The 14,826-nt window shown below is 35.5% G+C and overlaps 2 protein-coding genes across 3 annotated transcripts; both read left to right on the top strand.

The window, feature by feature from the left end:
- Positions 1–513: 513 nt before the first annotated feature.
- On the top strand, positions 514–4,110 carry LOC110762617 (MATE efflux family protein). The gene is made up of 9 exons (XM_021965269.2): positions 514–947; positions 1,039–1,234; positions 2,102–2,447; positions 2,543–2,629; positions 2,732–2,788; positions 2,930–3,168; positions 3,255–3,373; positions 3,492–3,578; positions 3,698–4,110. Exons 1-9 carry the CDS (start codon positions 693–695, stop codon positions 3,755–3,757), a joined length of 1,446 nt encoding a protein of 481 aa, XP_021820961.1. The 5' UTR covers positions 514–692; the 3' UTR covers positions 3,758–4,110.
- Positions 4,111–7,040: 2,930 nt separating this feature from the next.
- LOC110762550 (putative E3 ubiquitin-protein ligase ARI2) lies at positions 7,041–11,724 on the top strand. Of its 2 annotated transcripts, XM_021965198.2 has the most exons (6): positions 7,043–7,436; positions 8,025–8,057; positions 8,163–8,442; positions 8,863–9,346; positions 10,388–10,933; positions 11,087–11,724. In XM_021965198.2, exons 1-6 carry the CDS (start codon positions 7,308–7,310, stop codon positions 11,265–11,267), a joined length of 1,653 nt encoding a protein of 550 aa, XP_021820890.1. In that variant the 5' UTR covers positions 7,043–7,307; the 3' UTR covers positions 11,268–11,724. The 2 variants fall into 2 exon arrangements, with proteins under 2 accessions (XP_021820891.1, XP_021820890.1); XM_021965199.2 differs by lacking the exon at positions 8,025–8,057 and having other exon boundaries at positions 7,041–7,436.
- The last annotated feature ends 3,102 nt before the right edge of the window (positions 11,725–14,826 follow it).

Raw genomic sequence — 14,826 nt, forward strand, 5'->3', positions numbered from 1 at the left:
CCTAAATTTTTTAGGGATATTCATTACATGAAAAGTATAAATAATATATTTACTTTTTGGGTATTTACCGTTTAGCGAGTCCGGTCTTGCTTGCACTGAAGAAATCTGAACGTGGCACAGGCACAGAAAGCATGTAAAACTCATGGGAATAAGGCCTGAAAATAATTCATGAAACGCAAAAAGCATCTGAACAGTAGGATTTATTTGTTCATTTTATTGAATGGTTATAAACTTATAATAAAATCGACATGTGCGGGGGATGGAGGAAATCTGAACTCTATCTCTAATCCATTGGGTGGGGCCCACGTTACATTCAGAGCTATGAGTCTGATTGGATTTCGAGACCCACAACCACTGAGTTGGTGAGACGTGTTGTAAAATCGGACGGCTCTAGGGCCTGCGTGGAGTGTGTCGTAGCTCGTCTGGACGTCGTATATAAGTCAAAACGACCAGTCAAACTATTATCACGCATACCTTACCAACGCGCAAAATGGTAAGACAAGCGGACACGGCTCACTCACTGTATCTGTGGGCAGCCAGTCCACCCACGACAACCAAGAACCCCCTACAATCTCACGTTCTATTCTAAATTCTAATTGGGTTGGGTTGATATAACACACACACACAAAACAAACCAATAAACCATCTTTGGCCTTCTTCGGACTCTGCTCTGCAGCACACAACACAGAGTCATGGACAATGATACCCCGCTCCTCGTTTCGAACCACAGCGACCATGAACAAGAAGAGAAAGTCGGCATTGTTAAGGAGTTCGGGATCGAGTCTAAGAAGCTATGGAAGATTGCGGGCCCGGCTATCTTCACCGCCATATGCCAGTACTCCTTGGGTGCTCTCACTCAGGTCTTTTCCGGGTTCGTCGGGGATGTCGAGCTAGCCGCCGTCTCCGTCGAGAACTCCGTCGTCGCCGGCCTCGCTTTCGGTGTCATGGTAATTAATTTTCATATAGGAAATTGTTTTAGCATTAATAATATCTGTAAATATAGGGAGCTAATTGATTGGTTAATTAATAACTTGGCAGCTGGGAATGGGGAGTGCACTGGAGACGCTGTGTGGGCAAGCATACGGTGCGGGGCAGATCAGGATGTTGGGGATATACATGCAGAGATCGTGGATCATTTTGCTGGTAACAGCTTGTGTTTTGGTGCCGGTCTATGTTTGGTCGCCTCCCATTCTTGAGCTGGTTGGAGAGACCGATGAGATCTCAGAGGCCGCCGGTTTGTTTTTTTTTTTCTTTTCCCCTTTTCTTTCCTGTTTAATATAAATATTTATATATAAGATTATATGCGAAATTAGTAAAATTCTTATAGATATTTATAAATAAACCCAATCCTAGACATGTATTTATAAAAAAACTCAAATACTATTTAAATATAGAAACACACCCAAAATCAACCCCACAATCAATAATTGTATATTTTTTTGGTGTGTTTATAAATGGGTTTTGAGTGTGTGTAATGATGGATTTTGGGTGTGTTTATAAAGTGTTTTGGGTGTTGGGTTTTTTTATAATTTCAACCCCCTATTTTGAGTGTTTTAGTGAAACTCCCAAATTCTTATCACGTGCAAGAAAAATATGTTTGGTTTTTGTCCGTATCCATTAAAGAAGGCTAATTATTAATTATTAATTAATAGAAGCTGGCCAACACATGGCAACTCCTTATGGAAACAATCCCACTGAAAAACAAAGTAATCTTTTTTTATTTAAAGACTTGGATTTGTGGTGTTAATTAATCATATCATTCACAAGTTTGGCCCAATCTCTCTTTCCTTCTTTCTTTAATCAAAAGATTATTTTCGTCCAAAAAAAAAATCAAAAGATTATTACTTTCTTTATTTCTAGAATTGTTCATTAATTTGCTGAAAATGGGCTTGTCTCAAGGCTATCAACACCTATAAGTCTTCCCAGCCCCAAAGCCAACTTGTTTGCCCAAAAATGAAAGTCACTTTTTCTTTGCCTTTTTAAATTTTCTCCTTTTCGGAAGACTGCCCTTTAGGTTTTTTCTTCTCTGTTTTCGTAACTTCCCATTAGTGAGTTGGTATTTCTGTAAAGTTTGACAAGTATTGGGGTCTTTATGGTACAGGAAAGTTTGCTGTGTGGATGCTTCCACAATTGTTTGCCTACGCACTCAATTTTCCCATACAAAAGTTTTTGCAAGCACAGAGGAAGGTCCTTGTCATGGCCTGGATATCAGCTATAGTGCTAGTAATACATGCGGTATTCAGCTGGTTGTTAATATTGAAGCTTGGGTGGGGCTTAACTGGAGCAGCAATCACACTCAACACATCATGGTGGCTAATTGTTATTGGCCAATTGTTGTACATCTTCATCACCACGTCAGATGGTGCTTGGAGTGGATTCTCTTGGCTTGCATTTGCAGACTTATTTGGCTTTGTTAAGCTCTCTTTAGCTTCCGCTGTCATGTTATGGTATTTTTCTTCTCCTTTAAGTCCTATGGTCTATGTGAAGTACAATATTTTGTTACCATATGCTGATTAAAGGTTGCTTGCTGTGCAAAATGCAGCTTGGAATTCTGGTACTTGATGGTGCTAGTGGTTATAACAGGCCGTTTGAAGAACCCTTTGATCCCAGTTGATGCCATCTCTATTTGGTAATGTGCTTTAGTTATCCAGAAAAATAGTGATTTCATGGGTTTTTCACAGAACCATGAACTTTTAGTGTTTTGACCTTACCCTCACAACAATATATGCAGCATGAACATAAATGGATGGGATGCAATGATTGCAATTGGGTTTAATGCTGCAATAAGGTATAATTATGCTCCCTTCATCTTCTTTTTGTCCTTTTTTATTTCTTCCATCCCAATTTGTTCTGTTTTTAAACTTTTTATAAAAATAACATTCCATGTTTCATGAAAAACTAATTTACCTTGTGATGTGTGCTGCAACAGTGTGAGAGTATCAAATGAACTTGGAGCTGGAAATGCCAAGATAGCGAAATTTGCTGTGGTAGTGGTTTCCACCACTTCGATTGCTATAGGAGTGGTTTGCTTGGCTGTAGTTTTGGCAACAAGAGATTATTTCCCCTACCTTTTCACCAACAGTGAAGCCGTTGCTGAGGAAACTACTCACCTTGCACTCTTGCTTGGAGTCACAGTCCTTCTCAACAGCCTTCAACCAGTCTTATCTGGTAAATACTAAACACAAAAACACAATATATGTGTAAGTAAATTTTCTTGTTCTTAACTGTTTATTGTCTTTAAATTGTTTCTGCAGGTGTTGCTGTTGGAGCTGGATGGCAAGCTCTTGTTGCATACATCAACATTGGGTGTTACTATATCGTCGGATTGCCAGCTGGAATACTTCTTGGATTCAAATTTGGTTTTGGAGTGGAGGTGATACAAAGTTCCTTCCTCTGTTTCTTTTTCACTTGGAAACGATATCTTATATGGGCCAATTAATTGTGTTTAGTTTCCCTCCAAATTCAATTTTTTGAACTTGTGTGTTCTGTAGGGTATTTGGTCAGGGATGATTGGTGGCATTGCCTTGCAAACCATAATCTTGATCGTGATCGTTTCCTTAACTAACTGGAACAAAGAAGTCAGTATTTCTTACTTAACTCTCTCTTTCCCTCTCCATCCATATCCACTCTTAGCCTCAAATCACGTTCTTTTGCTTAAAACAGATAAATATTTATTTATGTTTTTTGAAATGTGCAGGCTGATGAAGCAGAGAGCCGTGTCCAGAAGTGGGGAGGAGGAGTAGCTGCACCGGATTAAATCAAAGACTAAACATAAAAATTGAAAGAGTGCCACAGCAGTCACACAGGCTCTTCTTGTATCTGTTGCTTTTGCAGGCAACCATTGCCAACGCAGTGCAATGCATCATTGTGCTAAATCAAGATTTTGATGCTGAAACTTAAATTGATTGGTAAGTACTTGAGTGAGCAACGGTGACACGCATCGATTTTTTTGTTGTGAAAAAATTTCCATGCTAAAATGGTGCAGCATCAGCAGTGTAGTCAATTTTCAAATTTTCACGTGACATAAATATAACTGTACCGCTTTGGACCTGTAGTACAATTCAGGCATTTCTTGTCTTTGTTAATTTTTAGGGGAGTTTTGTTTTTGTACTTTTATTTGTTTAGCAATAAAAACTATCGCTTGTCCTAAAGAAAAAAAAAACTTGAACTATTGTTTCAAATATTTGAAACCCCCAACCCAATCCTTGACCCAAAGAAAGAAAAAAGGAAACACGAATCGAGTCATCCTATAGTGAGGGCTTTATATATTTAACCCCTATATGAGGTTCTATCTCTTAACAATTGGATTAGGCTAACTAATTTGATCTAACAGTTAAGAAATAGAGTCTTACCTAAGAGCCATATATAAGGCCCTCGCTATAGAATTCTTGAACACACATCCCAATTGAAGTGCAACCTATGGGCCTGTGGAGGAATATACAATGAGATTGGCCCAACAAATGTAAAACTTGGGTTATTAAGCAATTTGGCAAGCGATTGAGGAACCGGGCCGTCTTTAGAAATAGGCTACCATGTATAGCAAAGCCACATTTAAAAATAGAGTGGTGATTTCCCCACTCCAATTTTATCCACTTACACTCCATTTTATAACTAAAAAAGGAGTGTAAGTGGATAAAATTGAAGTGAGGAAATCATTATCCTAAAAATATAATATATATATATATATATATATATATATATATATATTACAAGCCTCTAAATTACAACAAATAAGCTAGTGACAAGATAACACTCATGGTTGATTGGACATAGTCAAGATTTTGTGAGACATAACACGACAATGAGATTGGCACATTGATAAAACTTTTTACGGGTTATGATTTTCCTTATCTCATTATTTATTTATGGGTTATGATTTTTCCATTTCCTTTTGTCTACTTACACATCTTTTTGTTTTCTATTACTTTTTATTATTATTATAATAAAAAAAAAAAAAAAAGTAGTGTAAGTGGACAAAAGAGGTGCGGAAACATACACTTTCCAACGAAGGGAGTGTAAGTGAACAAAAGAGGAGTGAGAAAATAAATTCTTTTTTTTTTGTGTGTGAACATAGTAGATTCATTGATATGAAGGCATATACAAGATTACACAGGAAGAACACTGCCCCCAGAGGAGGGTTCTTGCATACAAGAAAGTAGAAATAAAACAATAAAAACAACCAGTGCAAGAACAATGAGCAAATTCCATATGTAATTAACCCCAGCTCACTTAGAGTTGAAGATGACAGGATCCATGAGAATTCAGGAACTAGTGTTGAATAGAGATTGTGTGGAAAACCAACTCTAAAGCATCATTGGGACTGGAAACACCAAAAAGTGAAAGAACAATTACCACTCAAATTCCACATTGACTTTCAAAGGAAGTCACAGTATCTTCAGCAACCCCTCACGATCCCACAACACCAAATGAGTAGATCCCACCAGATCCATCAACTCCACCTCCATGGAAAAGATCTTAGAAAAGCTACCACCAAACCCTTAAAATTCAATACCACAGACAACAAAAGGGCAAATGTGGAGATCTACCAAGATCAAGCAAGATCAACCCAACAGGCTGAGAAGCATCCCCTAAAATCCTAGGGGGGAAGACAAAAGCTTGCCAAACGACAAGGGAGCAAAATCCCAGCAAAAAACAGGGGGGAAAACTCTTCACAACATGACAGGGGGGAGAGAAGCCCGGTTTATTAGTCGAAAGGAAATGAATTTAGGGGAAACCCTTTAGATTCAAAAAAGTTTGCAATAGCTTTAGCAAGGTTTTTGGTTGAAGGAGAAAAAAAGGAAGTTTCAGGAAGAAGTTATTGGTTCCTTATTTATTTGTCCTACTTCACACTTTTCTTTAAAGTCAAAAGAGTCTTTGCTATAAGGTGTTCACAATCTTGTCTTGTCATACTTCTTATGAGCTCAACTTGCAAATCATCATTTTGGGTAAACAAAACAAGCTTTAGATGTAAGAAATATAGCTAGAACAATGGCGTATGAAAAATAGGGTTTAGGCCATCTCCAGCCATAGGGCTAAATGTAGTCCAGGGCTAAAAATTTAGCCCCCCAAAATATTAATTTTTTAAAGAATAGTGCAGGTCTAAAATTTTCCATCTCTAGCCATGCATGGCTATATTTTAGGGTCCTTCATATTTTATTATTTTGAGAAAAACTATGGTACAACACTCATACATTCCACAACTATATATTGTTTAATTTAATTAAACTATTGTTTAATAAATTATTTATAATTTTTTTTTAAACAACACTTGAAAAGATTTGAAAAGCTAACCATATTTATTATTTATAAAAAAGAAAAGAAAAAAGGGAGTGGGTAGGTCCAATGGCCATTTTAAAAATCTGACTACAAATTTGAAAAGCTGACTATTTTTATTATTTTAAAAATCTATATATATCCAGCAGATGTAGCGTCCTAAGGTTAGATGGCATTTGAAAAGCAGATTATGAGTCCCACTACAAATTTGGCCCATTCCTAAAGCTGGGCTACATATGGCCTGGTTGGAGGGCTAAAGAGCCAAATTTGGCCCAAAATTTTGTTTAGCCCATGACTAGATATGGTTTTGGTATTATTTTAGGGCTATATTTAGGAAATAAGCCAAAATTTTGTTTAGCCCATGACTGGAGATGGTTTTGGTATTATTTTAGGGCTATATTTAGGAAATAGTCCATGACTGGAGATGACCTTAGAAAATCTAGACATTCGAATAAGATCAGAATTATATATTAAAGGGGTACATTGACATTTTGTGGTAATAGGATGCAACATGTTAATTTTGAAGTAAGGGCATCTCCATTGCAAAGATGTAAAGGGAGATGTAAAAGACATTTACACTCATAGTTGTCGAAAGTTGCTCCAATAATAGTGGGGTGTCAATGAATACAAATATAGCATTTGGCCGGAAATTTTTTTTTTTTTATAAAAAAAACATAAATAGTTTGTATCCGATTTATTTTAAGCAAAGACTTTTCTCCACCGCGGGAAGAGGAGAGGTAAGGAGAGGTTTTAATTGACGTGATCGCATACATTCCCTTTTCGGAGTCATTTAAATTTGGCCCTCCTCTTCTCACTCTCTCTTTTTTCTTATCCTTCACGGAGGAAGAGAAGAGAGGAAAGGGAAAAAGGCTCTATCTTTCTGGGGGTTTTACTTCCCCTAGAAGATTCTCTTTTTTTCCCGGAAAATTATTCTCTTTCTTCAGTGCTTGAGCGGAGGACCGCTTCATCTTTGTTTATCTGCAAAATATATACATCTTTTTTATTCCTTTGTCGGTTTTTTTGGTAGATAAACAATGGAGGACGACTATTATGTGAGCAGTGACGATGACTATTACGACGAGGACGATGATCGCAACAATATGGAGCTGTTGGAATACGTTGAGAATTACGAGAATCTCAGGCCTGAGGCTCCGACGAGTAAGGTAGCGATAATTTTTAGCTTCGTTGTAAATTGATCGACGAAATTTGACTGTGTCATTGTATTCTATCACAATTTTCTACAGTTTTTCGTTTCTTCAGGTTGATTTATTCGTATTAAATTTTCAAGATTTTTCGAAGTAAAATTTATTTCTTTTTTTTTTCGCCAACCAAAAAGGAAGCCCGGTTCCTGTTTGGTTGATGAGAATGTGGTTGTCGTGAAGTTTCGAAAAAGAAAAATGTGTCTTTTTAGATGATTAACAGCTCGAGTTTATATTCAATTTGCAGCTATGGTTTTATCTTTGTAAGTGAAATTCAAGGGAACTGTGGAATTGATTCAAGTTTACGTCAACAGAGTCTTACATAACTTAATCCCGTTCTCCTCTTAAATTTGCAGAGTCAACAGAGAATTGATTCAATCTTTTTTAAATATACTTTGAAAGTTCTCCTCGTAAATTCAGTTCTATTCCGTATGCTGTCTGATTTCGTATTAAAAGTTGTGGCTTCTAGTTCTAGTCTCAATTTTTGCTTTCAGTATTTTATGCTTATCTCCCTCTCCTTCTTCATTTATGACCCTTACTGGTGTTTGACAGGTTATTTCAAAAGAATCTCTCTTGGCTGCACAGGCATGGAATTTTTGTTTTTGTTTTTGATTGTATGAGTGTTGCTGTCGTTATGTATGTGTTATGGTCGACTAGGTTAATGTTAAATGTTGGCATTAAAATGTGCAGAGGGATGACTTGCAAAGGGTAATGGATGTGTTATCATTGAAAGAATACCGCGCCCGAACCTTACTCATCCATTATCGTTGGGATGTTGACAAAGTGCTTGCAGTGCTTGTAGAGAGGGGGAAAGACAGATTATATGCCGAAGCAGGTGTGACTGTGGTAGAGGATGACAATCTTGTCTCATCACAGTTTTCATCTGAGGTTATGTGTGGTATTTGTATGGACGAGATTCCTTCTGATCAGGTGACAATAATGGATTGCGGTCACTACTTCTGCAACAATTGTAAGTACTCTGCTCTGCATTATCTCTTTTCAGAATCATGGCATCCGTTGAATAATTTTTTTTCTTCTTTTTCTTTTGTTCCGTAAAACCACATGAAGTTTAGCTTAGCAAATCCTAACTTGATTACAGTCCTTGGGGAAACAAATTTTCTATTTTTATATTCAAGAGGATTTCAGTTGTAAGTTTTTAATGTGTCGTCAATTTGTACTTGTTCTTCTAGGAGATTATAGCATGTTTACTTGTAAAAATCTGTGGACTGAATCAGATTTTTAACATGGGAATATAAACCAGTAACTGCATGGAATACTACTATCCATGTTGGTGGGTTGCCATCCTTTATTTATGTATTTATGAAATGTGTGCATCTTACTGATTGTATTTTCTTTTTAATGAAATAGTTTTGTCTAACATTGTGCTTAGGTTGGACAGAGCATTTTATTGTGAAAATAAATGACGGTCAGAGTAGGCGCATTAAATGCATGGCACACAAGTGCAATGCTATTTGCGATGAAGCAATAATCAGAAATCTAGTCAGTGCAAGGGATCCTAATCTGGCAGAGAAATTTGAGCGTTTCCTTCTGGAATCATATATTGAGGACAATAGAAAGGTGAAGTGGTGCCCAAGTGTTCCCCATTGTGGAAATGCTATCCGTATTGAGGAAGATGAATTATTATGTGAGGTTGAATGTGCATGTGGGCTGCAATTCTGTTTTAAATGCTTATCTAAAGCGCACTCCCCTTGTTCATGTCGAATGTGGGAACTATGGTGTCAGAAGTGCCAAGATGAATCAGAGACTGTTAATTATATTGCAGTCAATACTAAACCTTGCCCAAAATGTAACAAGCTGGTTGAAAAAAATGGAGGATGCAATCTAGTTATCTGTGTCTGTGGACAACCATTTTGGTGAGTGTCTGTATTTTCTGCTTTTTTTACTCTTGTACCCTTTTTTTTTTTTATGGAATCCTGGGGGTGGGTTGGGGAGCATCTTACACATTTAAAGGGTCTAACTTTCATGTGGTTGCTTTTCAAAAACTATATCTGAGGTAAGATCCTTTAAATAGGATTTGTATTTTTGCTGCCTTTTGTGAAGTGTATGTTGATATCTGACTTTTGTTAGGCTGGCAGTTTATAGTCTAAGCTTTTCGTGAAGATTTTTTGTTCGTTATGCAATTTAGGATTGATTAGCTGTTTGCTCTTTGCACAAGCTTGCTCTGCACAAAGTATGGGTTCTCACTTTCTATCTGATAAAGCTTTCTGTTTTCTGTTGCCTTTCACATGTTAACAATTCATGGTGTGTTAAATCTCTACCCAACAAGTTCTTTTAATGTTTTGTACATAAAATTGTTGGTTCTAACTTACTTAATAAGGTACATGTCATTTTCTAAGATGTCATGAAGAGCAATATTGTAAGACAGAATGTGACCTAATATGCTCCATGATTAAGAATGGAGCTCCTATATTTATGTTACTGTTCATAACAGCCATTTGTTTAGGTTCTTGTGGGAAATAAAATATAGATAGTGGTTTTGGTAGGGTAGAGATTTGATGATATTGCTTTGATGTTTGAATGAAACAGTTGATGCTATTTATGGTGCTTAATCGGGTGGTGCATACTGGTGTTTTCCTAGGACTCATTTTTGTATCATCCTTTCTAGATCAGTTCTGTTTTCCTTTTCTATTTTTTGAGTCATTTTTCAAGTTTGGTATCCCATTCTATATGTTTAGTATTTTTCTCTTGGGCTCAGTTATATGCCCTCAGGATTAATGTTTCTTGCAGACTAAACAATCTTTTCCCAATTTATATTATAAACTTATGTACTAAATTATGTTCTATTCCCTTTGGGTTTTTCTTTACAGTTGATGATCCATTTCTGTGTCTTTCCTTGCCTTTGTGTTAGTAGTAGTAACATCATTTGATGTTGGTTTCTGTACATGTTTTGACAGTTGGCTCTGTGGTGCTCCAACTGGTTCGGATCATACATGGGATTCCATTGCAGGACACAGTTGCGGACGATTCAAAGAAGACGAGGATATGAAACTTGAGCTGGCCAAGAGGGACCTATTCCGTTACACTCACTACTTCAACCGTTATCAAGCTCATACAGATTCATTTAAGCTTGAATCTACACTGAAGAAAAGCATACAAGAAAAGATATCACGTTTGGAAGAAAAGGAATTGATGTTTAAAGATTTAAGCTGGGCAACCAAAGCGCTCTACAGACTCTTCAGGTCAAGGCAGATTATTTCATATTCCTACCCATTTGCATATCACATGTTTGGTGATTTATTCGAGAATGAAATGACGGCAGAAGAAAGGACAATAAAACAAAATTTATTTGAGGACCAGCAGCAGCAGCTTGAGGCAAATATGGAGAAGCTTTCTTTGTTTACAGAGGAGCCTTTTCATGAATATGGACATGAACAAATTATGGAATTGAGAATGAGGATCTTGAATCTTTCTACGCTTACTGATAAGCTCTGCGAAAAATTGTAAGTTTGCCTTTAAGACTTGAATTCTCCTATTGAGTAGTCATCAAAAGTCTTGATGGAAATGGATAGTGCAGTCCTCCATCTAATGCCTTACCCTGTACTCTAAGATCCGATCTCAATGTATTTTCTTATAAAGTAACACGTGTATTGCAGGTATGATTGCATTGAGAATGATTTGCTGGGTTCCCTCCAGTGGACAAGACACAGTATTGCTCCTTACAATTCCAATGGCGTGGAGAAAGCTTCAGAACTTACGGTTTCTAGGGACACCACCACCTCTAACTCTGAAATTGATTTGGCCACCAATGGCATGGATATTTCTTACACTAAGTAGGAGCTTTCCAGTCTTGTGTAATATATATCCTTGTTCATGTTCTTGTTTACTTTTTATCATAGTTGACTAGAAGAGAACTTGGAGATAAATAACAACAGGTCTCTCAGAAGCTGCTGAAGCATGCATAGAGGAGTAACAGAACAGAATGCTGAAATGTGATCTATAAGAGGTGGTTTCGCCGTGGTGCTCATAACGTATATGTATCCTTGCATTAGGGTGGTCTGTTCTTGTTACCAACTTAATTTTGCCAACAGAATCACATTTAACCCCATACCTTAGGAACTAAGCTATCTTTTGATCAGATTTTTTGATTTTTTGAACTTAATAACCTCGCATCGTTTCTCAGTTGTTTTCCATGAAAGTTGCTGTACATAGCCTATCAAGAGGTCCATATGCTGATGCTACAGATTGTATTCATTTTTCAGAAATGAAATAATGACTTTATACATCATACAAACAGGGATGTCTTCTCTCTTTTCCCTCTTCTCTTTCTGAATTTGATCTATGAATGATGAAGTAGACGCAGTGAAAAAACTGGCCGACTTTAGACCCCTGCTGTAATCTTCCCGTGCTTCGCCTACTTTTTACGCATACATGTATGCACATTAATTTTTATTTTTATTTTTACGCATGCATGATGATTCTTATTCAATATTTTTTTATTTTTTTTTTCAAATCCAACTTTATTTAATGATCTGTGTAGCTTTCCTAGTGGATCGAGGATTTCACCAGTGCATCTCCCATCCGAGAAAGAATTCCAGGACTTTACATTTTTGTCCTGATTAATTTGTATTTTTTCAGTTTTTCTAAATGTAAAGAGACAAATTATAAAAAAGAAAAAGAAAAAGAAGGGCTTCCGGATGTCATGATTGGCCCAATCTTTGATTTATAAGTAAATATTTAGTTTACACAGGCCAATGTTTCTTCCTTTTTATGTCTTCATTTTTGTTTTTCAGTAGTCAAAGTAAAAGAAGAAAGGCGCAATTCATTTTTATGTGTAGTAAAATGCTCCACCACCAAATTTTGATGTGGAACAATTCATTTTCCATTTACTTATAATTGTCAGTGCCGCTCTATATCTCATGGGAAAACTGAATTTACCTTCTTTATTTTCAGGGTTACATGGGAGGCCTAAGCTGAAAACAGAAATTACATTTTTTTTCTTTTATTCCCTTTAGTAAGTGACTTGTGCATCTTTCATAAACAGATTGATGAAATGCTTGATTAGATTAACTCAACATAATTATGAAATAAAATCAAGAAGAATAAATTGAACTTGAGCTAAACTACAAGATCAAAAAAGTGCAACATGTCCAAATGTTAACTACTTAATTTTTGGATCAATGTTACACCAATGTTCAAATCTCAATTTAAAATAATGAAGTCGATTATTTTTGTAATTATTAAGAGATAATGAAGTAGTTGTGATTGCAAATGTGGGTTGGCTCACAACAATGAGTTTGCCCCCTTGTTCGAATTTTTCTTTGTAAATTATATTAGTTTAGAGTAGTTTACACTATCATTTATACTAGCTCCTTGGAGCATGTGCCAATTGGTTTTCTTTTTTCTTTTTTCTTTTATTTTTAGAATTAAGAAAAGATAACATGGGTAGTTAGGTTCCATAAAAGTAGGACCTATTATCTGATTTTATTTTTAATTTAATTTTTTTTAATATAAAAAAAATGAATTTACCATATTATCCTTATTTTATTAATAATTTCAATTATTAATGTTTGAATTAATTAAGGGTATTTTATGGTATTTTGAATGTTTCACTATTCTCTGCTTTTTGCTATACTAGACTCTCCGCACGCACTTCTGCGCTTGCGAATTTTAAAAATTTTAAATTTTATTTTAGAATTAAAAAAGATAATGAGTAGTTGTTTTCCATAAAAATCGGATCCATTATCTGATTTTTCTTTTAATTTAAAATTTTTTAAATATGAAAAAGTGTGAATTTACCATATTGTCCTCATTTAATTAATAATTTCAATTCTTAATGTTTGCATTAATCAATGGCATTTTCTGGTATTTTGAATGTTTAACCTTTCTTTGCCTTTTGCTTTATATATAGACTAGCCTCTCCGCACGCGTTTCCGCGCCTGCGAGAGGCTTTTTTTTTTAAATTTAAATTTTATTTTAGAATTAAAAAAGATAATGAGTAGTTGTTTTCCATAAAAATAGGATCCATTATCTGATTTTCCTTTTAATTTTAATTTTTTTTTAAATATGAAAAAGTGTGAATTTACCATATTATCCTCATGTAATTAATAATTTCAATTCTTAATGTTTGCATTAACAAGGGGCATTTTCTAGTATTTTGAATGTTTAACCTTTCTTTGCCTTTTGCTCTATATATAGACTAGCCCCTTAGCACATGCTCACGCATGTGCCAATTGGTTTTTTTTTTAATTTAAATTTAAATTTTTATTTTTAGAATTAAGAAAAGATAATATGGGTAGTTATGTTCCATAAAAATAGCACCTATTATATGATTTTGTTTTTATTTTTATTTTTTTAATATAAAAAATATGAATTTACTATATTATCCTCATTTAATTAATAATTTCAATTCTTAATGTTTGAATTAACCAAGGGCATTTTTTGGTATTTTGAATGTTTCACATTTCTTTGCCTTTTGCTTTATATATATAGATTAATTAATAATTTCAATTCTTAATATTTACATTAACCAAGGACATTTGCTAGTATTTTGAATGTTTAACCATTCTCTGCCTTTTGCTATCTATTTGTACCATATTTGTGTACCAACTGATGTGGCTGTTGAGTTGGCTATGCCACATCATTAAGTGAGTTTTTAATATTTTTAATATTTTTTTATTTTTTTGACCTTTCACTTTATAGACTCATTTAAATCATATTTAAATCATTAAAATTTTTAAAAAAAATCTACGCTCTCTTCTCCTATCTCCTACCGAGCCAACCCTCTCTCCCTACTCAACCTTACCTTTCAGCCACCCCTCCCCCGTCGCCCATCCTTCCCTCAGCCATACACTAGTCATTGAGTTTGTTAGATTCTCATTATAGGTCCCAAATGTTGAAATGGGCATCTTTGATTGGATATTGTTAATTTATTTTTGCCATTATTTCACACATACCTAGAAATTTCAAGTGCAGTCAAGTTTTGAGTTTTATTGATATTTTGAGTATGTAACCCAGATCCTGAAATGGGTTTTTGATATCTGATCTTGGACATTTTGCAAATTTGGAAACAAACAAACCGAAGTTGGGTTTTGTCTTTTTTTGTTTTTGGTGGGAAATAGATGGCTCATCCGACAGACCATGGGTTTTGTACTAATGGTGCTGTGAGGTTGGTTTTTGTTTAGTGGTGGTGTGTTTGGTTGGGTACACTATATGTCCATCTTTGCACTGGAGCTTGAAGGAGAAAGGCTCCTGCCCTCAGTGTCCTTGTGATTTTTCAAAAGATTTCGACACTATACCTGTAGGTGAGATTCACTTTTTAATGTTTGTTTGGGAAATTTGGTGTATGGTTGAGGGTAGGTACATGTACAAGAGTATGGCTGAGGGAAGGATGGGC

The sequence above is a fragment of the Prunus avium genome, chromosome 1 (genome assembly GCF_965620075.1).
Source record: "Prunus avium chromosome 1, drPruAviu1.hap1.1, whole genome shotgun sequence".
In the NCBI taxonomy this organism is placed as follows: Eukaryota; Viridiplantae; Streptophyta; class Magnoliopsida; order Rosales; family Rosaceae; genus Prunus; species Prunus avium.